This window comes from Peromyscus leucopus, chromosome 23, assembly GCF_004664715.2.
Source record: "Peromyscus leucopus breed LL Stock chromosome 23, UCI_PerLeu_2.1, whole genome shotgun sequence".
Taxonomy (NCBI): domain Eukaryota; kingdom Metazoa; phylum Chordata; class Mammalia; order Rodentia; family Cricetidae; genus Peromyscus; species Peromyscus leucopus.
The window spans coordinates 25,345,684-25,370,048 of record NC_051082.1 but is presented as its reverse complement, the minus strand read 5'-3'; the positions used below and the strand labels follow the sequence as shown (position 1 = coordinate 25,370,048).

General features: G+C 50.5%; 1 protein-coding gene across 1 annotated transcript in view; it reads right to left on the bottom strand.

Moving 5' to 3' along the window:
* Positions 1-24,365, bottom strand: part of Castor2 (cytosolic arginine sensor for mTORC1 subunit 2) — a 42,875-nt gene that overhangs the window by 6,035 nt on the left and 12,475 nt on the right. The window contains exons 2-8 of the mRNA XM_028870134.2: positions 10,766-10,836; positions 3,582-3,775; positions 3,235-3,367; positions 2,725-2,848; positions 1,169-1,279; positions 761-843; positions 121-215 (exon numbers count right to left, since the gene is read on the bottom strand). Coding sequence (XP_028725967.1) covers positions 121-215; positions 761-843; positions 1,169-1,279; positions 2,725-2,848; positions 3,235-3,367; positions 3,582-3,775; positions 10,766-10,836 — 811 coding nt within the window. The remainder of the gene's footprint in view (positions 1-120; positions 216-760; positions 844-1,168; positions 1,280-2,724; positions 2,849-3,234; positions 3,368-3,581; positions 3,776-10,765; positions 10,837-24,365) is intronic.

Sequence of the window (24,365 nt, the reverse complement as noted above, 5' to 3'; positions counted from 1 at the left end):
CAGGGCAGGAAGCAAAAGAAAGGGAAAAACAAAACAAAACAAAACAAAAAACAAAGTGTGTTAGCCCAGGAACCTGTTCCCTACCTGAGTAATCCGTGCCTGTTCCCAGGGGCTACTCACCAATGCATGGTCGAACTTGAAAGTACTGATGTAATATGCCGGGATGTCTGCAGCTGCCAAGGGCTCAGAGATCTGGGCTACAATTCCACACTCGTCTAGGGAGACACAGGTGCTTAGAGCCCAGGCAGGTGCTCCACCCCTGGCCCCTCACTGGGGGATTCTAGGCAGGTGTTCTACCACTGAGCCACACCCCAGCCCCTCACTGGGGGATTCTAGGCAGGGGCTCTACCACTGAGTCACACCCCAGCCCCTCACTGGGGGATTCTAGGCAGGTGCTCTACCACTGAGCCACACCCCAGTCCCTCACTGGGGGATTCTAGGCAGGTGCTCTACCCCTGAGCCACACCCCAGACCCTCATTGGGGGATCCTAGGCAGGGGCTCTACTGCTAAATTCTCACTTCCAGCCCCAGTGTCTTAATTTTTCAACCGAGGGGTAAATAAGAGGCCTCTGGTCAAGTCCTCTCATTGGTTTCCTGAGGCCTTCATATGCTTCTCACACCACAGGCAAGGGATCTGTCAGAATGGGGGCTTCCGCCTCTTTTAGCCTCAGTCTCCCTGTTGAGATCACCACGTTGCGTGGAGCTGCCCGGGTACCCCAGGAGTGACTGCACACAGGTGTTGCCCCCTGCCCCGGCTCACCGAATCCCAGGGGTTGTCCTCCTATCCGCACCATCTTCCAGAGCTCTCCGGATGCACTCGTGAATAGCAAATGACTCGGGAACCTTCAGAGGAAATCAAAGGAGTCAGAGGAATCAGAGGCTGGCGCCAACGGCTGTTCCCCCAGCTCTGGGGAACCTTCTCTGCTTTATGGGGGGGGGCACTGTAGGGCCAGAGAGGGAAGGCAATGCTGGGGGTAAGACCCTGGGGACAGCTGGCACTGGGACCAGGGTTCGAATCTCTACATTGGCACCATCATGCTGTGGACCCTGGATGACCCCTGCACCTATAGGAACCATCTCTGATGAAGGGAGCATCAGACTAAGAAGAAGACACATGCTCCCACCCAGGCCCCAGGCCCCCTTAGCATCCACACAGGGCCCTGCCCACCTCTGCTGGGTCTGGACATCCATCACCAGTGAGATGTAGCCCTCAATGAGTGAGAAGGAGAAGAAGCGGATGTGGCCACAATCGTCACTGGCAGCCATGGGGTCCTTCACTCTGGGGGATCAAGAGGGGAGCTGTGAGGGTGAGGCTCCTGCCACAGCCTCCACGCTATCTGTCACCCACCAGTCTGGCAGGAAAGGGTTGTCTTGCCTTCACCAAAAAGCTCATGACTCAGGAAGTCACAGACCCTGAATGTTACATTACTGACCTGCCAGGTAAGACGTGACCTCCAGTGCCATAGTGGCATGGTGGTTATCAGGGTAACCAACCACTCTCTGCTTGAATCTAGGACCTGCTGCCCAGGGGGAAATTCATGTGTACAAGTTTACACGTAAAATTCATGATTACATGACCATGTTTACATGTACTGTAAGCCTGGTCAAAAGCCTATGGCTTTGGAGGTCACAGGCCTCAGGGGGGAAAAAAAAACAACCTATTGTTATTTTGCCTTCTAGATACTTATATTCAGACTCGTGGATTAGTGCTGCTCTCCACCGTAGCCAGAGAAACATTCTTTCTCCAGGAGGTGGTAGTTAACGTACAGACTTACCTGGTCAAAGTGCTGTTGAGTGCTCAGCTCTAAATGGGACCTCAACCCTACCACCAAGGTTCAAAACACATCATGAGAGGGAGGGTGGCCAGAACTTAAGGACTAGATGATAGGCACACATATGTCTCCCCCGTCAGTCTGGTTCTTGGGTAGACCAGTGCCTCTCTCCTCAGACTGGGCTCTTTCCTGGCTGGTTTTGTGTCAACTTGAAGGAAGGAGCCTGAGTTGAGGAAATACCTCCATGAGCTCTAGCCATAAGGCATTTTCTCACTTAGTGACCAACGGGGGAGGGCCCAGTCCATCCAGCCCTTGGTGGGTGGAGCCATCCCTGGGCTGCTGGTCCTGGGTTCCATAAGGAAGCAGGCTGAGCAGGGCGGTGGTGGAGCACGCCTTTAATCCCTGCACTCGGGAGGCAGAGCCAGGCGGATCTATGTGAGTTCGAGCCCAGCCTGGTCTACAGAGTGAGTTCCAGGAAAGGCGCAAAGCTACACAGAGAAACCTTGTCTCGAAAAAGAAAAAAAAAGAAAAAAAAAAAAAGAAAGGCTGAGCAAAGCCAGGGGAAGCAAGCCAGTAAGCAGCACCCCTCCATGGCCTCAGCATCAGCTCCTGCCTCCAGGTTCCTGCTCTGCTTGAGTTCCTGTCCTGACTTCCTTTGGTGATGAACAGTGATAAAAAGTGTAAGCCAAATAAATCCTTTCCTCTCCAACTTGCTTTTCGGTCACGGTGTTTTTAACGCAGCAATAGAAACCCTCAGGAAGACAGGCTCCCAGGTGGAACCTTGGACTTGTTTCTAGGGCAGGTCTGAATCTCCCCTTCAGATTAGGCTGCCGGGCAGACTGTGCTCCCTCCTGCAGATTGGACTTATGGGTAGAATAAGGTCAGGGCTCCCAGGTAGAATGGTATCTCCATGTCGTGTGTCCCCCCACCCCCTCCAGTCCCCAGCACCTACCCATTGGAATAGAACATCACATCCATGAGAAGTGTGGCGACGGCGGGCAGTGTGTCAGGGTCCAGGCTGGTGACACAGAACCTGTTGCTTGGGCTGGATAAGGGGTGGATGACTGGTCTCTGGACTGAAAGAGCACAGGACAGAGGTATTAAGGCCAGAGTGGTGCTTCTGTGTATAGGAGTTGGGCCAAGCCTCAGACTTTGTTTAACACGGCCCATGAGGCTTTCTCACCCCCAGCATACATACACACTGCACTCATTCTTAAATGTCCCTTCTGGGCTCTGAGCCTTTATCCATGCTGCTCTGGCTGCTGAGAAAGTCCTCCCAGTCCTTCAAGCTTGAACTCCAAGTTCCCTACTATAGGGAGTCACCCTGACACCATGAGCTGGGCTGAGACGGGAGCCTTCTCTGGCCCTTGCGGGCTGCTCCACACGGAATCCAGGGAACACCAGGCGGACTCCGAGAGCCAGGCTTTCCGGCTGGGGGGCACTCCCCTCCACCCCAACTCACCCATCTTGGGCTTCACAAAGCCATTGGTGATACTGAGGTTCTCGGCCGCTACCGTTTCTCCATTGACAACCCGAAGGATGGTGAACTCCGAGGACAAGGTGTGAGTGACAAAGGGCAGGTCACGCTCGCGCACCTGAGGACGGGAAGCCAGAGTCCCTGAGCCCCAGCTCATCCCAATTCCTGCAGTAGTGCACAGGGCTGAGGTGGGGGGCAGAGCGGTGTTGGGACAGAATAAGGAGCATGCTAGAAGCAGCAGTATGTGTGTGTGTGTCACATGGAGAAGGCAGGGGGTGTGCACAGCCAATCTTTGACTATATGGGAGTGTGCGCACCCTAGCTTTGACTCACCAGGATGAAGTCGGTCTGATAGGTGGACAACATAAACACGGAGATGTTCTGGTCAGCCAGTGGGGCGATGACAGACTTGGCGATCTTTGTCACACCGATGGGCTGGGAGCTGGAGAAGCTGCCGCCACCAGACACCACGTTCAGGGCCAGCCAGGTGGCATCAGCCACGCTCAGGTGCTCAGAGGAGGGCAGCTCTGCAGGGGGGTGGGGCACAGATGATGATGCTGGTGACTGCCTGGGGCCTGGGTGTTGCCCGGCCTGGCTGAAGAGGTAGGCAGAAGTGTGTGGATTGGCTGAGGCCCTAGAGACTGTCTTTAGGATCTCAGTTTCCTCATTTAAAAGTATTTTTTATTTATTTATGCGCATGTGCGTGTCCTGGGTGGGTAAGTGCACATGAGTGCAATTACTGAGGAGGCCAGAAGAGGGCGTCAGAATCACTGGAGCTGGAGGTTAGAGATGTAAACCACCATGTGGGTGTTGGGGTCCTCTTAACTACTGAGCCAACACTCCAGCCCTGAATTTCTACTTCAATTAAAATTTTGATTTTAAAGACTTATTTTTTCTTTATAAAATAAAAAAACTTTTATTTTTAATGTATATGGGTGTTTTGCCTGCATGTATGCCTATATACCACGTTTGTACCTGTTGCCTTTGGGGGGGAGATTCCCCGGAAGAGGGGCTCTCATGGGGCGGGAGTTAGTTACAGATGGGTGGGAGTTAGTTACAGATGGGTGTGAGCCACCATGTGGGTGCTGGGAATTGAACTCAGGACCTCTGGAAGAGCAGCCGGTGCTCTTAACCTCTGAGCCACCTCTCCAGTGTAGCTGTTTTGAAACAGAAACATTCCCTTCTGGAGGAAGGCTCTGGAAAATCCAGAAAGTCAACAACAAAACTCTCGAGGCTCTGGGCATAGTGTTACCGACCTTTAATTCCAGCCCTCAGAAGAAGGCGGAGGCAGGCAGATCTCTGTGAGTTCAAGGCCAGCCTGGTCTACAGAGTGAGTTCCAGGACAGCCAAGAAAACACAATGAGGCCATCTCTCACCAAAACAAAACAAATTAAAAACTACCCAAATCCTAAATCTCATAGCGCTCAGGAAGACCCTGAAACGTACAAGACTCAGAAAGCCCCTGAAATAGTTGCTGGGGGACAGGGACTCTGGTGGAGCTCCCTTCAAGTTGTGCAGGGAGCTCCAGGGAATCAGCTTTCACGAGTCACCACCCATGCTGGTGAGGGCTTTTGGTCATGTGGCTGCCTTTGACTCATCCATGGTCCTGTAGGTAACCCCAACAGACTTACTGGCTCAATTAGCTAGACTTAGGTGGAATCCTTTCTTGGGTCTGCTGTGGGTGGCCTATCTGGGGTGAAGAGATTTCTGTCCCTATCGCCCCAGGAAACATCATACAACACCACGTACACAGTATCTCCGTGGATATGAGCCCAGAGACTCAACTACAGGATTCTTCATAAAATGCCAGGCTCCTGCTGAGGCCACCCGAACTCCGTTCCTGGCACAGAATGGGACAGAGATATGGCAAGAAGTGGAACTGGGATGCTATGCACACTACAAGGACCCTGCAGAGGAAGCATGCCTGTCCCCTCCACACGAATGTTTAAAAGGGACCAGCAATTTGCCCAGTTATCTCTAGACTGGGAGCAACCAGGCCAAGATTCACAGACAAAGTCGGGTGGAATGGACACCTGTAAACTGAACACCCGTAACCCCAGCTTCTTGGGAGGCTGAAGCAGCAGCAGCCTGAATTCCAGGCTAGCCTGGGCTACATAATGAGCTTGAATTAAAAAAACAAAAAACCAAACAGACAAAAGAAGGGCTGGAGACACAAGAGCGCCTGGCAGAGCACCTCTCTAGCATCCAGAAAGCCCCGGGTTCCAGCCCCAGCACCACATAAAACCGGAAATGCTGGGCCTGCCTGTAGTCTAGCACTTGGAAAGTGGAGGCAGGAGGATCAGGATCCCTGATGCTACCTACCAGTCTGAGATATATCTGATGGTGCCTTGAAAAAAAAAAAAAAGATAAATAAAACAAACCAAGCAACCAAATAAACAAAAAAGAAGATTCAAACTTAGTGGACATAAAAAAAAATTCAGGTCAGCTGGGCGGTGGTGGTACATGCCTTTAATCCCAGCACTCGGGAGGAAGAGGCAGGTGGATTTCTGTGAGTTCGAGGCCAGCCTGGTCTACAGAGTGAGATCCAGGACAGCCAAGGCTACACACGGAGAAACCCTGTCTCAAAAAGCAAAAACAAACAAACAAACAAAAAATAAAAATAAAAAAAAAATAAATCCAGGCCCTGTCTTAAGGACTAACAGGAAGAAGAAGCAATGTGTCCCCAAAGAGATGGGGCTGGGAGCAGGGCTAGAGAATAAGAGGGGGAGGGGCCGGCCCAGCTTTCAGAAAAGATGGCTTGGGAGGAGGGGATGCTGAGTGAAGTCTATCAGAATCCTATCTGCCTAGCTCAGTCGCCATGGTGACCACAGCCTCGGGGAAGCCCATTGGTCCTGCTGACTCAGAAGGGCCTGTGGTCAGCCAGTTAGTAATGAAGGGGGCAGCTTCGCAGAAGAGAGAGACAGAAGAGGAGCCGGGGAGGGGTGACCCCTGGGTCTTGGGTTTCTCTGACTACCTGTTGCCTAGGAGGTGGGCTCTGTGTTTTATACCTGTCTCTCCAGGAACAAGATTCCCAAGCCCTGGCCCTGCCCAGACCTTGCCTTGGCTCAGTTCTGGAATTCTTTTCTTTTCTTTTTTTTTGGTTTTTGAGAGGGTTTCTCTGTGTAGCTTTGCGCCTTTCCTGGAACTCACTCTGTAGCCCAGGCTGGCTTCGAACTCACAGAGATCCGCCTGCCTCTGCCTCCCGAGTGCTGGGATTAAAGGTGTGAGCCACCACCGTCCGGCTGCCAGTCTTTTTTTTTTTTTTTTTTTTTGAGACAGGGTCTCCCACTGAACCAGACTGGTTGGACAGTGAGCACCAGGAATCCTCCTGCCTCTGTAACTCTCATGCCTGCCCGCCTTCCGTCCATTCTTCCTTTTCTTATAAGGGTTCAGGGGATCTGAACTCGGGTCTTCATACTTGCTTGGCCAGTACGTTACCAACTGGTCCATCTTCCCAGCCTCCTGCTTTTAGACTTCTAGGGAGCCCAAACTTAATAACAAAGGGCTTCTTGGCGGGTGGGTGGCATTTGAAGCCCCTACTGTCTCCTGGGAATTTCTGCGAGCCTGGGTATCCCAAAACGCAGCTTTGTGAGGTGGTCACCCTTCACCCCTGATGCCAACCACAACTCCTGCTGGTGGCAAGTCAGGAGGGCCCAGACAACAGCAAGTGACTCACACCGCCATGTATTCCAGAACCAAACAGACAATGCCTCACGCACAACCGCAAGCCATTTTGGGGGAAGATTCTGGAATGATTGTAGGGCACGCCATGTTCAGTGATGAATGTTCTAGGTATGACAGTGACAATGACATCAGACAGACCTACTTACTACAGACTTTTATTTTGAAAAATTTCGTGTGTGTGTGCGTGTGTGTGTGTGTGTGTGTTCATGTGTGTGCAGGTGCCCATGGAGTCCAGAAGAGGGCGCCAGATCCCCAGGAGCTGGAGTTACAGGTGGCTGTGGGCTGCCTGATGTGGACCCTGGGAACTGAACTCAGGTCCTCTGCAAGAGCAAGTGCTCTTAACTCCTGAGCCGTTTCTCCAGTCTAAAGACAAGGTCTCAGGTAGCCCAGGCTAGCCTTGAATTTCCTCTGTTGCTGGACAGCTGTCTCTTCATCTGTAAAATGGGCATTTAACTTTACCCTGGGGGCCGCTGGAAGGATCCCAAGGTTCCTACTGAATGCAAGGCTCTTTGGCTAGCGATGAGACCCTCCTGCCTTAGTGGCGGAGACTATCTCAATCAAGACATACAAGTTGGTTTGATTTTTTTTTTTTTCAAGGACAGATATCTCTGGAGTATGCTTTTCCCTGGGGGAGGCTAAGGGTAATTCTAAGTCCCAAGTCATGATTTTATACTCTTGTTGGGGATGGAATTTGGAGCTTTCAATATGGAAGGCAACCGCTCTACCACTGAGCCACACCCCCAACCCCTCACTGGGGGATTCTAGGCAGACGCTCTACCACTGAGCCACACCCCAGCCCCTCACTGGGGGATTCTAGGCAGATGCTCTACCACTGAGCCACACCCCAGCCCCTCACTGGGGGATTCTAGGCAGGTGCTCTACCACTGAGCCACACCCCAGCCCCTCACTGGGGGATTCTAGGCAGGTGCTCTACCACTGAGCCACACCCCAGCCCCTCACTGGAGGATTCTAGGCAGGTGCTCTACCACTTAGCCACACCCCAGCCCCTCACTGGGGGATTCTAGGCAGGGCTCTACCACTGAACCACACCCCAGCCCCTCACTGAGGGATTCTAGGCAGGGGCTCTACCACTGAGCCACACCCCAGCCCTTCACTGGGGGATTCTAGGCAGGTGCTCTCCCACTGAGCCACACCCCCAGTCCCTCACTGGAGGATTCTAGGCAGGATTCTACCACTGAGCCACACCCCAGCCCCTGACTGGGGGATTCTAGGCAGGAGCTCTACCACTGAGCCACACCCCAGCCCCTCACTGGGGGATTCTAGGCAGGAACTCCACCACTGAATCAGATCCCCAGCCCTTTGTGCTTATAGTGGTTTGAAAGAAAATGGCCTCCATAGGGAGTGGCACTTAGGAGGTTGTGGCTTTGTTGGAGGACGTGCATGCGTCACAGTTAGGGGTGGGCTTCGAGGTGTCCTATGCTCAAGCTATGCTCAGTGTGACTCATAGTTGCTTCTGCTGCCTGCAGATCACGATGTAGGACTCTCAGCTCCTTCTCCAGCACCATGTCTGCCTGCATGCTGCTGTGCTTCCTGCCATGATAATGGACTAAATCTCTGCAAGTTGCCCAATGAAATGTTTTCCTTTATAAGAGTTACCGTGGTCATGGTGTCTCTTCACAGCGATAGAAACCCTAACTAACAATGCTTGAACACAAGGCTTTCCAACGTGACTCAGGCTAGCTCTGAAGTATTGATCCTCCTATTTCAGTCTCTTAGATCCTGGGGTTACAGACCTGCGCCTCCCTTTCTGTCTCTCTCCATAGACTTTTGAAGACTTAGTTTCCCCCGAACTCCAACACCTGTGAGAAAGCTCAGTGGCTCCCCTCTGCCCTGTCATCAATACGGTGCATGGAAGAACAAAATGGATGTATTTCCATTTGCAGAGAGCCTCTGGAAAAAAAATCAATGTAAAGCTGGACACTGGATATTTGGGGGTGGGGCTTAGCAGTACAGCACATGCCTACCACGGGCAAAGCAGTGAGAATTATCTCCAGAATTGCAAAAATAAACGACTAAATAATTAAGCAAAGCCTAACACATGCCATTAACTTTTGCTGTTTTTTTTTTTTTGTTTTGTTTTTTGTTTTTTGTTTTTTATTTTTCAAGACAGGGTTTCTCTGTGTAGCTTTTTGCCTTTCCTGGAACTCACTCTGTAGCCCAGGTTGGCCTCGAACTCACAGAGATCTACCTGTGTCTGCCTCCGGAGTGCTGGGATTAAAGGCATGCGTCATGCTGCTGTTGTTGTTCAGACAGGGTCTCGCTGTGCAGCCTCGGCTATCCTAGAACTCACTATGTAGACCAGGCTGGACTCACTATGTAGACGGAACTCACAAAGACCTTCCTGCCTCTTCTCCCCAAGTACTGAGATTACAGGTGTGTGCCACCACACCTGGCTTGTCAATAAACTGCTCTAATAAAGAAGTAAACATCAGGTTTTTGCAGAGGACAGGTGGTGACTGCTACTAGGTATAAAGCTTCATTTTGAGGTGATTAAACATCCCACTCCCCGGAATCACTAAGGGGCAAGGGATACTGCAGAGTACTGGCCTGGCACCCACAAGAACCAGGGTTTTGCCCCAAATGTGGCATAAACCAGGTGTGCTAATACACACTTGTAATGTCAGCACTTGAGTAGAGACAAGGAGGATTGCAGATTCAAAGTCGTCTTCAGCTACATAGAGAGTCCGAGGCCAGGCTCGGGTACTCGAGACTGTCTCAAAAACCAAATCAACAACTTGCTACACTTCTACTTCAAAAATGGTGGTTAATTTTTGAAAACTTATTATTTTATTAATTTATGTGTATGCGTGTTTTGCCTACATGTTTGTCTGTTCACCACATGTGGGCCTGGTGCCCAAGGATGCCAGAAGAGGGCGTTAGATCTTCTGGGACTGGAGTTACAGATGGTTGGGAGCCATTACGTGGTGTAAGGAATCAAACCCAGGTCCTCTGGAATTTCAGCTTGTGCTCCTAACTACCAAGCCATCTTTTTAGTCCCCCCCAAAGGATAAATTTTATGATAACCAAATAATATTTAAATTTAAAAAATGGAGAAATAAGAATACAGAGATGGCTCCGTGGTTAAGAGCCACTCACTGTTCTTGCAAAGGATCCGGGTTTGGTTCCCAGCACATCACAGCTCACGACAGCCTGTAAGTCTAGTTTCAGAGGATCTGATGCCTTCTTCTGACCTCCATAGGCTTCCACACGCACATGGTACACATACATATATTCAGGCACACACACACATGCACACTACCTAAATAAATAACAAAGTGGTTTTGTATCAAACACATTAAAAAAGAGAAACAAGAAAAAAAAATTAGTCAGGCATGATGTCACATTCCTATAATCCCAGCATTTGGGAGGCTGCAGAAGAGGAGGATCCTATGTTTGAGGTAGCCTGGGCTATAGAGGGAGACCCTATCTCAAAAACAAAGAACAAACAAACAAACAGACAAGGGCCAGAGAGACGGCTGGGCAGATGAACGTGCTGGGCACCAATCCTGATGACCTTAGTGTAACCCCTAGAACCCACATAGTAGAGGGGTAGAACTGACTTCCACAGGTTGCCCTCTGACCTCCACACCCATGCTCTGGCATGTGTGTGCACGTATACACAAAATAAACCTATAACTGTAAAATGTAAAAAAAGCCATCACCACCAAACTCCGAATCTCCAACCAAACAAAATGAAATACCCCAAACAGCTTCCTTCCCCCATTAAACAACAACAACAACAACAACAAAGAAAATAGAAAAGGAAACAAGGAGGTGGGCAGGTGGCCTGACTTGTGAGGGGAGACACTTACCTAGGAAGCCCTCCTCATCCACGATGATGGTGTAGTCCTCGGGGGTCTCTGTCAGACTGAAAAACTTGCACCTGAGCAGAAAGGCAAGAATATCTGGTTAGTCTAGGAAGGTCCCCTGCTGAGTTACAGATGAGCTCCTCACTAGGGGATTCTAGGCAGGTGCTCTCTCACTGAGCCACACCCCAGCCCCTCACTGGGGGATTCTAGGCAGGTGCTCTACCACTGAGCCACACCCCAACCCCTCACTGGGGGATTCTAGGCAGGGGCTCTACCACTGAGCCACACCCCAGCCCCTCACTGGGGGATTCTAGGCAGGGGCTCTACCACTAAGCTACATCATCAGGTCCCTTGTGTACTCTCTGGTAGGTGGTGGCGGCGGCGGCAAAATCTTACATCTCTATCAAACCCAAAGAACTATCCACTAAACAGAGTGACTCTTTTTCCTTTTTCCTTTTTGGAGACAGTCCAGGCTGGCCTCCAACTCATTCATCACTCATGTGAGCAATGCTGACCTGCAGCTCCCAGTCCTCCAACCCAGTAAGGGCTGGGATTACAGATGTGCACCACCACAGCTGGCTAAAAGAGCAACATTTGCGATGTGTAACTCACACACCGCAAACCTGATGTTCAAGGGGCCGAAGAGACGGCTCTGTGGTAAACAGCACTTAGCGCTCAAGAGGGTTTGGGTTCGGTGCCAAGCATCCCTATCAAGTGGCTTACAACCGCCCGTAACTCCAGCTCCAGCAGAGCCAACCCCCTCCGACCTCCATGTGGTGCACACAGACTCCCACAGGCACATTCATGCACACACTTAATGCGTAAAGAAATTCTGAAGCGGAAGATGCCTGCTTGGGGACAGGGGACATGCACTCCTTGTCTCCCTGATACTCTGACTTGGTCACCAGCACACACACACTCAGCTCCCCTCCAGCTCCTTCCCTTGTCACTGATTTGCGTCTGTGCAAATGGGAGCAGGATGTGGTGCACATGTGGAGGTCAGAGGGCAGCTGGCAGGGGGCAGGTTCTCTCCTCCTTCCACCACGTCGGTCCTGTGGGTTGAACTCGGCTCGGCAGACTTGGACACGGTTCCTTTCACCCAACCTCTTTGGTTTCCCGGGGACATCTCTATCCATGTGTCTGTCCCACAGCCAACTTGTAACTCTTTACGAGACAGGGCTTCTCTGTGTAGCCCTGGCTGTCCTGACTCTCGCTCTGTAGCCCAGGCTGGCCTTGAACTCAGAGATCCGCCTGCCTCTGCCTCCCGAGTGCTGGGATTAAAGGCGTGCCACCACCGCCCGGCCAACTCGTAGCTATTATCTAGACAAACACAATATATAACTGTCTCAAAGGATAACGCTAAACCAAGACCTTGTACGTGGCAATCGGTACTCTTGTGGGGTTCCTTCATAGGGGCCCCACATTCTCAGAGAGAGCCTTGAAGCTCTCAGCTTCCAGATGGCTGAAACAGGTGCATGTGGGGAGGGATGGGGCCTCCCAGCTGCCTGAGAGAGTCTGGTATACAGGAATGGGCGAGACACTTATTCCAGCCACCCCCCAAGGCTGTAGGGACACTCCAGAAATAGACCGGACACATTGGTCTGGAGGGCATAAACACCAGCCGACAGCAACCTGGGCCTCTGCGGACATGAGGTATAAATAAATAAGTTGTTGAAGTGACATGTCCCAGGGGGCCAGCCAGCTGTTGGGTGTCCATCTCAATTCGATGTGCACACTGCCTCAGAGAGGACCTTTGGGACAGAGGAGACAGGGGGACCTTGTGCTCTCACTGGTCACCAAGTGGCCTGTGTCTGTGAGCTTCACCCCACCTGACCCTCTAGGACAGCAGTTCTCCACCTGTGGGTCGTGAGAGATTAGATATCCCGCATACTAGATGTTTACATTATGACTCACAACGGCAGCAAATTTACAGTGATGAAGTAACCAATAAAACAATCTATGGTGGTGGGGGGTCACCACAACATGAGGAACTGTATTAAAGGGTCACAGCCTTAGGAAGGTTGGGAACCTCGGCTCAAGGACATTGATATTTTCCTTCCCTTTATTGTATGTGTGATATATACACATACTCGTGCTAATGCATGTATGTGTATATATATATATCTCAGAGGCCAGGGGAGGGTGTTGGGTGTCCTTCTCTGTCCCTTCCCTCTTGTTCCTTTCTGGCAGGGTCTCTCTGGAACTTGGAGCTCGTGCATTGTTTTGGATAGCTGGCTGCCAGCAAGGCCCACTGATATCTTGTCTCTCTATCTCCATCCCCCACAACAGGGCTTTTCAGGCAAAGGCTACACTATACCTGGGTGCCAGGTCCTCATGGTTGCACACAGATCCAGGATAGCCTGGAACTTGCAGCAATTCCCCTGCTTCAGCTTCTTGAGTGCTAGGAGTACATGTGTGAATTACTGTATCTTACCCGCGTGCGCATGTGTGTATCCCAGGACAACCTTAGCTGTTATCAAGGTGGGTGATACTATTCATACTTTTTTGTTTGTTTGTTTGTTTTTTTGTTTTGTTTTGGTTTTTCAAGACAGGGTTTCTCAGTGTAGTTTTGGAGCCTGTCCTGGATCTCGCTCTGTAGACCAGGCTGGCCTCGAACTCACAGAGATCCGCCAGGCCCTGCCTCCCAAGTGCTGGGATTAAAGGTGCGTGCCACCACCCAGCCCTTAACATACTTTTTAAACATTATTTACTTATGTATTGAGTATGTGGGTGTGCCATACGGTGTGTGTAGAGTTCTCAGGACAATTTGAGGGAGTTGGTTCTTTCTCCGCATCATGTGGGACTGACTGAACTCAGGTCATCAGGCTTGGTGGCTAGTCCCTTCCTCCACTGAGCCATCTCCCCAGCCCTACCTACTACTAGCTTCTTTTTTTTTTTGGTTTTCCGAGAAAGGGTCCCTGTTGTAGCCTTGGGCGTCCTGGATCTCGCTTTGTAGTCCAGCTGGCTTTGCACTCACAGAGATCCAACTGGCTCTGCCTCCCAAGTGCTGGGATTAAAGGTGTGCGCCACCACGGCCCAGCTCACACTCAGCTTTTTAAATGGGAGTTCTAGGGACCAAACATAAATTCTTACGCTTTACTGACTGAGCCAACCTCCCAGGCCCGTGTTCCTCTTTCTTCACGCCTCTCCATGATGTGAGCTCTGGTGAAGAATGTCACCAGCCTCTTCCTTGGTCACACTCCTTTACTGCCCACCTGCCTAACTTCTCGGCCTCAGGTCTTCCGATGCTGTTCTTCCCACTGCTGAGTGAACCCTCCCCCCCTCTTCAGAGACTTCCTGCTCATCTTTATTACCTCAGTCAAGCACCGGGGTTGGGGGGGGTGTTGAGGGGGTGGGGGTGGAGGGAGTGGCGGCGGCGGGGCAGGGTACCAGCCAGCAGCTATCTCCTTTTCCTCAGCTCAGAGAAGGTCCTCATTGATGGTATTCCAGTGTGAAGATGTCTGCAATGGGACTGGAGGACACTGGGGGCGGGGTTTGGGCCGGCCATGCATCACAATGTGATGGGGGAGTCTGCTCATACTGTGTATGTGAAGAACTCCCTTAATGGTTAGGCAGTGCCAGCTTGGTATCTGGTAGAGCACACCCGACATCCGGGCACCACGGAGGACTGCTGATGTTTGAGACTAGTCACAGTGTTGGGTGACACTGTGAGTTCTAGGCAGCCTGAAATCAGCAAGTGCCAGGCCCTTTCCAGTCTTCAACTTCTGACCCTTCTGCATCTGCCTCCTTGGTGACGGGATAACAGGTATGCTCGATGACACCTTGTTTTTTTTTTTCAAGTGCCAAGGATGAAACCCAGGGCCTTGCAGGTGAGGCCAGCACTTTATGGCTGAGAAATGCACTTGGCTCTTCCCTAGGAGTCTAGTCAGGTGCTCTACCACTGAGCCACACCCCCAGTCCCTCACTGGGGGATTCTAGACAGGTGATCTACCACTGAGCCACACCCCCAGCCCCTCACTGGGGGATTCTAGGCAGGTGCTCTACCACTGAGCCACACCCCAGTCCCTCACTGGGGGATTCTAGGCAGGAGCTCTACCACTGAGCCACATCCCCAGCCCCTCACTGGGGGATTCTAGGCAGAGGCTCTACCACTGAGCCACACCCCAGCCCCTCACTGGGGGATTCTAGGCAGGTGCTCTACCGCTGAGCCACGCCCCCAGCCCCTCACTGGGGGATTCTAGGCAGGTGCTCTACCACTGAGCCACACCCCAGCCCCTCACTGGGGATTCTAGGCAGGGGCTCTAATGCTGAGTGAGCCCCACATCCCTAGCTGGCATCCGTTCCTTTCTTTGCCTTGTACTCTGAGTCTGGACAAAAGTTCTCACATTCTTCTTCCCTCTCCCGATGGGACGGCAGACCCAATGAATTTCCCATGTTCCCTGCTCCGCGCAGCAGCCCATTCATCCTCCCAAGGATGCCCAACTTTCTGTCAACACAGGAAGATAAGCACACAGGAAGTCAACCCTTGCCCATTAAGCAATCTGTGGTCCTGTGGCCATCTCCCCACATCCCAGACATTATTAACTGCAAATGACATTCCCTGGAGGGCCCAGCTCGGGTGTTGCCCGAGGCTGTTGACCAGTTGCCTAGTAACTCAAGTGCCCTAGTCTCTGGGTCAATGCCACTCAAACTCCCCGTCGATGGCTGTGTTCTTTTATCGGTCTGTCGGCAGTGGCCTCTCTGTCCAATGCCATCTTTAGATAACCTTCAACTGTTCCTCCAGCCTAGACATCCCTTCCCGCACACATGGCTCCACTTCCTTCCCTCCAGGCCTCCCCTAATTCCCCCTAGCTGGCTCATCGAGCACTCTTAATTTCTAGAGGGTCCCTCTCAAAACCCTGTAACTGTGCACAGCTTGGCTTCTTAAGGCAGGGTTTCTCCATGTAGCCCTGGCCTCTGTCGATCAGGCTGGCCTCGAACTCACAGAGATCTACTTGCTTCTGCCTCCCGAGTGCTGGGATTAAAGGCGTGCGCCACCACCGCCTGGCCTGTTTGAGTGTTTTGTTTGCATGTGTGTTGTGCCCTGTGCCCAAGGAAGTCAGAAGAGGGCATTGGATCTCCTGGCTGCAAATCACAGTGCCCCTGCTGGGAACAGAGCCTGATTCCTCTCAAAGAACAGCAAGTGCTCTTAACCTCTGAGCTATCTCTCCAGCCTCTTCCTTAAAAACAACAACAACAACAACAACAAAAGACTTATTTTATTTTTAATGTATGTGTATGTGTGTGGGTCTGTGCATGTGAATGCAGGGTATATGTGAATGACCACAGAGATCAGAAGAGGGTGTTGGATCCCCTAAAACTAGAGTTACAGGCAGTTGTGTGCTGCCCAACGTGGGTGCTGGGAACTGAATTGGGGTCCTCTGCATCAGCAGCACGCACTCATAGGCACTTTGTCAGGCTCAGGTTTCCTCCATACTAAAAAAGGGTGTCCTTCCTCCACATCTCTCCCTCAGGTCACAAGCCGACAGCCACTGACAGCTGGATGGCAGTTAGCTCTTCTCCACCCCGCTAATCTCACCAATGACCTCCACAATCCACATCCGATGGCTGTGACATCCTACCATCCTGCCCTTGACCTCTGGTTGGGTCCCTTATCTAGCCGACCAGAGCCCTTCCAGAAACCCTGAGTTCCCCACACAGTCTCCACCTTCTCAGGCATGGTCACTGTCGTCTGCAGGGACTTCTCTCCAGTGGGTGACAGTTCTGGAGCATCCTGGGGCCTTGCTAGCCTTGGACCACCCACGCTCCCTCTTCCATCCCGGGTCCCTCCAGGCCTAGCAGCTCTCCTGATACTTGCCTCTCTGTGCCTGATGGCTGCGGTGAACTTTCTGAAACTCCATTTACCTCCTCTGCCTCCCTCTCTCCTTCTTTCCTCCATCTTCCTTTTACTTCCACCTCCCTCCATACCCCTTCCTTTCCCCTTTCCCTTTCTTCCTATGTAGCCCAGGCTGGCCTGCAACTCAAGATCCTCCTGCCTCAGCCTCTAGGCCAGGCTCCTACACAAATGTCGAGTAGCCACCCTCTCCCGCGAGTAAGGACCACTGTTGCCTGTTTCTCAATGAACCTGGAAGATCACCGAGCCTGCAGCAGGGCCTCACCAAAGATGGCTATGCATTCCCTCGCCCTTAGGGGATTGACAGGTAGTCGCACAAGTCAGTTGGTCTTCAAAATTCTACTGCTGTTCCCTTTGGGCCTGGCTGGAGTCAACCACCCAGGCCAAGCCAAAGCCTAGGGCTGCTTAGATCAGGGGCCCAGGAGCTGAGTCACCTCTGGGCACATTCCTGTCTTCAATCACTGCAGATGCCTGGGTGGATGGCCTGGCTGCCTCTGGAAATTCGATCTGTTTACTCTCTGCTTCTTTCACCCAGCAGAGAGAGGCCCTCACCAGGGCCTCTCCCCAGGGCATCCTGGGCCACAAGTCCCCAAGCCTGGGCTAGGCCAAGCTTTGGTTGACAAACACACCACAGGCAGAAGGCAGCCAGGGAGGGTGAATGGGAGGCAATATCTGCCGGAGAGCCTTCTTTTGAGATGTATAGACCAGAGAATCACAGCAGAAGGAAAAGATGTACAAGTACTCATTTAATTAGTGGCATAATTTATCACAGGGTCCCTGTTGAAACCACAGAAGACTGAGGAGATGGCACCGTGGGTTAAGAGAACTTGTTCTGCATGCTCAAGGACCTGATGCCCTGCACCCACGTAAAAAGCCAGCTGACAGATCCCAGGAGCTGGCTGTTCAGTAGGAGACCCCATCTCAAGACAACAAGATGGAGACCGATAAAGGAAGACACTCGACGCCCTGAGATGCCTTCTGCATAAGCGCAAGGCACAGCACATTCATGTGCGTGCACCACACACCACACTTACACACAGACGCACACCGCAGAAGGCTGGATGTGCTGATATAAGCCTAGAAGCCCAGCACTCGGGAGGCTGAGGCAGGAGGGTCTCAAGTTGAACTCCAATCTAAGCTACAGGGCAAGACCCTGTCACAGAAAAGAGGAGGGACTTCCTGCCATCATCCTGACAGAAGGCAGTAGGAGACAGAGGAAAGGGGTAGGACAGCAAGGATACTCTAGGCAGCCTCTATTTGCATGCACCTAGGAATGGGAGGCTCACTACTTTTCAAGGCAACACATCCTCTCCTGGCTTTTAGAAATCCTATGTGGTCAGTCCTTTTTTTTTTTTTTAACATTTAAATGCTGTTTCAAGCTTGTAAAGCACCAGATCGCCACCTGACTGCACCTGGTGAGATCTAAACCACCTGGTGGAAGGCTGGGGATAAGAGCAAGGAGCTAGGCCGGGCGTTGGTGGCGCACGCCTTTAATCCCAGCACTCGGGAGGCAGAGCCAGGTGGATCTCTGTGAGTTCGAGGCCAGCCTGGGCTACCAAGTGAGCTCCAGGAAAGGCGCAAAGCTACACAGAGAAACCCTGTCTCGAAAAACCAAAAAAAAAAAAAGAGCAAGGAGCTAGTATGATCCCAGAACTTGTGTGAAAAGGCCTGTTGTGGGTCCTTCTGACTTGTCATCCCAGCAGGGGGGTAGCAGAGACAGGGAAGCCTAGGGCTCACTGGCCAGCCAGCCTAGGCTATTTGGTGAATTTCAAATTGCTGAGAGATCCCCATCTCAAAAAACAAGATAGACCGTGCCTGAGGACCAGCAGCCACAGTAAACCTCTGGCCTCTACGTGCGCACGTGTACACATACCCCCCCCCCACTCCAAAGGGCTGAGGATGCGGCTCAGTTGGTGGAATGCTTGCCCAGCATGCCCAAGGCCCTGGGCTCTATACCCAGGATCATATAAAACTCGGTGTGACGGTCTACGCTTGTAATCCCATCGCTCGGGAGCTGAGGCAGGAGGATCGCTGTGAGTTCAAAGCAAAGCCTAGGCTGATGTCTGACTAAGCCCTCTACCAAACAATAAAACACAGGGGTGGAGGGGCAGGCTGGAGTGTGGGATGGCGCCCCTTCCTGAAGTCTGGGTCCTCCTGGTCACTGCAGGTTCCTAGTAAGTTGTCCAGTGAGAAACTTTAGGGAATCTATGGTCATGTCCAGTGTCCCCCACATTCCTGAGAGAGCGTGCCTAGTTTCAGGGAACTGTGTTAATTTAAGGAGCCCAAGGCTGGGTGTGAGAGGGTGCATGTCTATAATCCCAGTGTCTTGATGGTTCACTGAGTCACCCCATGTGACAATTAAACTTCACTAGAGAACCTGGGATGCTCCCCAGGAGGAAGCTGGGGTTCTAAGTTCTTTTTCTGTAAAAAAAAAAACTTATTTTTAAATGTGTATATGTGTGCTTGTCTCTATGTATGCACACACGAGTGCAAGTCACATAAAGGCCAGAAGAGGGCGTTGGATCCCCCAGAGCTGGAGTTCCAGGAGGTTGTGAATCATCTGACATGGGCGTTGGGAACCACACTGGGGTTCTCTGGAAAAGCAGTCAGTGCTCTTAACTGCTGAGCCATCTCTCCAGCTCCCTGTGGTTCTCAGTTCTTGCTTTCTCTTGGACCTTCTCTGGGTGACTTGTGGTCGTCAGGGACGAGCCACATAGTTCAGCCTCTGGCACTGACATTTATACCCCCCATAGAAGGTGAGGGGAGAGGTGGATAAATGGGGCATTTAAGATGCCACCCTCCAGCACTTAGCACCAGTCCAAGACAGTGCTCTTTGCTCGAGCAAGAAGTTATTGTCGCATTTCTTTTTTTTTCCTCTCCCTCTCTCCTTCTTTCCTGGTATGAGTCACCACACCTAGCTTTTGTATTTATTCCTGTTTTGTTATTTTAAGTAGGATAAAATAAAAAAAAATAATGAAAGAGGACATGAAGTTGGGAGGGGGAGCTGGTGTGGAGAAGGGGTCTTACGGGAGAGCAAGTTGGGGTAGATGTGAGTGGACATGGTTCTGATCATGATACTGTATACATGTATGAAATCCTCAAAAGTCTTTATTAACCCCCAACTCTGCTTCATAAAAAAAAAAAAAAAAATTCTGAATCCATGGACCAATGCACTGGTAACGTCAGAACCCTCATGATCCAATCACTGCCCCAAAGCCCTGGTGGCTGGGAATCAACTTTTAACACGTGAGCTTCCTGGGAGCATTTTGGATTCAGATAAGCACAGTTCTGTGTTCACGAGAAAAAAAAAATGTCCTCTGGCTGGGGATGTGGCTCAGCAGGCAGAGGGATTGCTCAGCATAATAAAGCCTTGAGTTCTACCTCTGGCAACCCATAAACTAAGCGTGGTGGTGTACGCCAGTAATCCCAGCACTTAGAAGGTTGAGACAGGAAGATCAGAAGTTCAAGGTCATCCACAGCTACATTCTGAGTTAAGACCAGCTTGGGCTACATTAAAAAAAAAAAACCAAGGCCGGGCGGTGGTGGCGCACGCCTTTAATCCCAGCACTCGGGAGGCAGAGCCAGGCGGATCTCTGTGAGTTCGAGGCCAGCCTGGGCTACCAAGTGAGTTCCAGGAAAGGCGCAAAGCTACACAGAGAAACCCTGTCTCGAAAAACCAAAAAAAAAAAAAAAAAAAAACCATAGCTGTACTCAACAGGTACAGACTTAATTTGTGGCCCTTCCATGAATCCATGTGCCTATGGCTATATGTGTCATCTGTCCATCCACCTTATTTATCAATTATTTGTCCACCTACCTATTTACCTATCATTCATCCATGGATTGATAAACAGCCTTTTAATCATCCATCCATCCAGATGAGATGTTAGAAAACCATGATACATTACTGTACTAACACTATGTTATTAGTAACCAAGGTACTGAGAAGTCCTACCTTTAGTCTAGTATGAAGACCTCAGACCCAGGGGGCCTGATGGTTTAACCGTCAGTCTGAGCTGAAGGCTTGAAAACCTGAGGGGCCATTGTTTCGGGTGTTGGGACCTGGAGTCCGGACACCCTGGAGTCCTGATGTCTAAGGGCAGGAGAAAAGCATCCCAGCTCTAGACTGCAAATTCCCCCTCCCTCAATTTTTTTCTGGGTAAACTCTCCCCAACCAAGACGCATTCCCCCCCCCCACAAGGTGGGGAGGTTATAGGCAAATTTTCAACATCCAGTCACACTCCAGCCCCTCACTGGGGGATTCTAGGCAGGGGCTCTACCACTGAGCCACACCCCAGTCCCTCACTAGGGGATTCTAGGCAGAGGCTATATACTGATTCATGCCCTCAGTTCTTCTATTTTGATATGGGGTCTTACTAAGTTACCCAGGCTGGCCTTGAATCTACCATCCTCCTATCTCAGCCACATGTGCAGTTGGGATGACAGGTCTTTAAAAAACAAAAACAAAAAAACTATGGTAAAGCACCTAGAATATATACCTTACAATCTTAACTCTCTGCACAGTCCTGTGGCAGAAGGGACAGTCACTGCTGTGTCACCATGAAGGCCACCTAACTCCAGAACTCCTTCATCTTGCAGAATTGAAACCTAACACCCTTAAGCAATAACTCTCAGACCCTCCCCCAGCCCCTGGCAATCACAGACACATTGTCTTTATCACTATTTTTAGCACTTCTTTTGTAAAGATTTATTTTTACTTTTATGTGTATATACATATGCTTGTGAGTGTATGTGCCCATGGGGACCAGAAGAGGGCATCAGATCCCCCAAGCTGGAGTTACAGGTAGTTGTAAGTGGCCCTTTGTAAGACTTGGAACTGAATTCAGGTCCTCTCTTAGAAGCATTATTATTATTATTATTATTATTATTATTATTATTATTATTATTATTTTCCCGAGACAGGGTTTCTCTGTATAACAGCCCTGGTCGTCCTAGAACTCTCTTTGTAGACCAGGCTGGCCTTGAACTCACAGAGATCTGCCTGTCTCTGCCTCCCTAGTGCTGGGATTAAAAGTGTGAACCACCACCGCCCAGCTACACTAAGTATTCTTAACTGCTGAGCCATCTCTCCAGCCCTTCTATGATTATTTTTGAGACAGGGTCCGATGTAGCCCAGGCTGGCCTCAAACTTATTGTGTAGCCAAGGATGGACCTCCATGCAACTCCTGATCCTTCTACCATCACCTCACACATGCCGGGACGCCACACCTGCCTAATTTGTCTCTACAAAGTGAACTACTGAGGACTTCAAAAAGCAACACAGCCTGCCTTCTTTGTTTTCTCCCTCACTGGCTTCCATCTCAGCATAACGTTCTACAAGTGTATCCAGGCTGGGGCAACTGTCAGCGCGTCCTTCCTGAAGGTGGAGTGTGCTTCATCATACCCGTGTGTCGCAAGTTTACGCCTTCGCCTGTTGATGGATATTTGGGCCTTATCCCTCCCTATTTTGGCTTTTGTGAATCATGTTGCCGGGACCATAAACGTCTAGGCCCCACACGATCCTCCTTCCAACTCTTCAGGATGTATACCCAGAAGTGGAAAAGTAATTCTTTTAATTATTTTTCCCTCTCAGATTTTATATATATATGTGTGTGTGTGTGTGTGTGTGTGTGTGTGTGTGTGTGTGTATATGTATACACACACACACACACACACACACACAGGTTTATTTCTGTGTATGTATGTGTACATGCACATATGTGTGGAGGCCGGAAGACGGCTTCAGATCCCCTGAAGCTGCGGCTGTGAGCCACCGTGTGGGAGCTGGCAGCAGAATTCAGGTCCTCAGCAAAAGCAGCAAGTGTTCTTAACTCCTGAGCTGTCTCCCGAGCCTCCTTGCCTAGATTTTTTTTTTTTTTTTTTTTTTTTTTTGAGACAAGGTCCCATTATGTAGCTCAAGCTGGCTCCAACTCGCTCTGTAGACCAGGCTGGCCTTCAATTCCTGCTTTAGTTTGAGTGTTGGGATGACAGTTAGCTATGTTCTACTATACTTCTCTATTAAAAATTTTAAACGTTTATTTCTTTGTGTGTGTGTGTGTGTGTGTGTGTGTGTGTGTGTGTGTACGTAGACACGAGTGCAATGGTGCATGTGTGGAGGTCAGGGACACCCTGTGGGAGCTACTTTTCCACTTCCACCACGTGGACACCAGGGATTGAACCCAAATCACCAGGCCTGGCAGCAACTGCTAGGTCATCTTGCCACCTCGACTTTTACAGTTTTGGAGAAAGTGTCCCCACTACTACTAAGTATTTTACAAAGCATTAACAGCTTACAAGGGTTCCAATCTTTTTACCTCTTCGCCAGTACTTTATCCATTTCAAGTTTACTGTTTTGAGTTGTTTCTTGTTTTTGTTTTTTAAATTGAAATGATGTGTTCCTGTGTGTCTGTGGGTACCTGAGGAAGCCAGAAGAGGGTGGTGGATTCCCTGGAGCTGTCCCAGGCAGTGAGCTGTCCAGAGGGTGCTGGGAGTTGAACTTGGATTCTCTGAAAGAGCAGCCAGTGCTTTAACCCTGGGACTCTCTCTCCAGCTTGTTTTATATTCTCAACAGTTGCCATTTGATGGGGGTGAGTAAGGTCCCAACTCTACTTAGGCAGCTTTCCTCTCTGGCCTCTGTGTCTTTTGTTTTTGTTTAAGAAACGGTATTATGGGGCTGGAGAGATGGCTCAGAGGTTAAGAGCACTGGCTGCTCTTCCTGAGGACCTGGGTTCAATTCCCAGCATCCACATGGTGGCTCACAAGCATCTGTAATTCGATCTGGTGCCCTCTTCTGGTGTGTAGGCAGAACACTGTATACATAATAAATAAATTAATCTAAAAAAGAAAAGAAAAAGAAACGGTATTATGGAGTCCAGGCTGGCTTCCTACTCTGTGTTACCAATGACCTTGAACCTCTGATCGTCCTGCCTCTACTTCCTCAAGGCTGAGATGTGCGGTGTTGGGGATGGAACTCAGGGCTTCATGCATGCTAGCAACTGAGCTACATCTCCAGCCCCCATGTAGGTCTTATATCTGTCAATAGCAGCAAATCACAGGATGCTCCACCAAGCAGCAAAAGAAAATGCTATTCTCTGACAGGGAGGAAGGTAAGAGGAACAAACCATTGTCAACCGGGGCCTTTCAGCAAAGTGACAAAGAAGGCAATCGTCTTCAAAGAGCTGGGGAATGTCAGAACAAACGGTGTTCAACAAAGATCCTGAGTTTAAAACCAAATTATTTGATCTCTTTCTCTCTTCTTTTTGGAGGCATGGTCTTGCCGTGTGACCCAGGCTGGTCTTGAACTTGTGAGCCTCCCGCTTCAACCTCCCGAGGACTCAGTGTCCTCACAATATGGAGGTTGGCTTTCTACCAAGCAAAGGCTCCAAGAGGTGGTGAGCGTATTCTTCATGACCTAGCCTCGGGTGCTACCAAACACAGAGTCCCTGAGGCACACATTGAAAGGGGAGAGAGGAAGGGGCACAGAAGCTTCCGCATGAAGCATGTTGGAGTCATCAGTCATTTTAAAACCATTGCAGAATCTGAGTATGGTGCTGAGTGTAATTCCAGCACCTGGGAGGTGGAGGCAGGAGGATTATAAATTCAAGTCTATCCCTAGCTACATAGCTAGTCTGAGGCCAGCCTGGGCTACAAGAGACCCTGTCTCAGAGCAAAACAAACCTATCTGAGATGTTTTAAAATAGGGCATGTGGGAGACAGGCAGGGCAGAGGGACAGTTAAAATGCCAGGTGT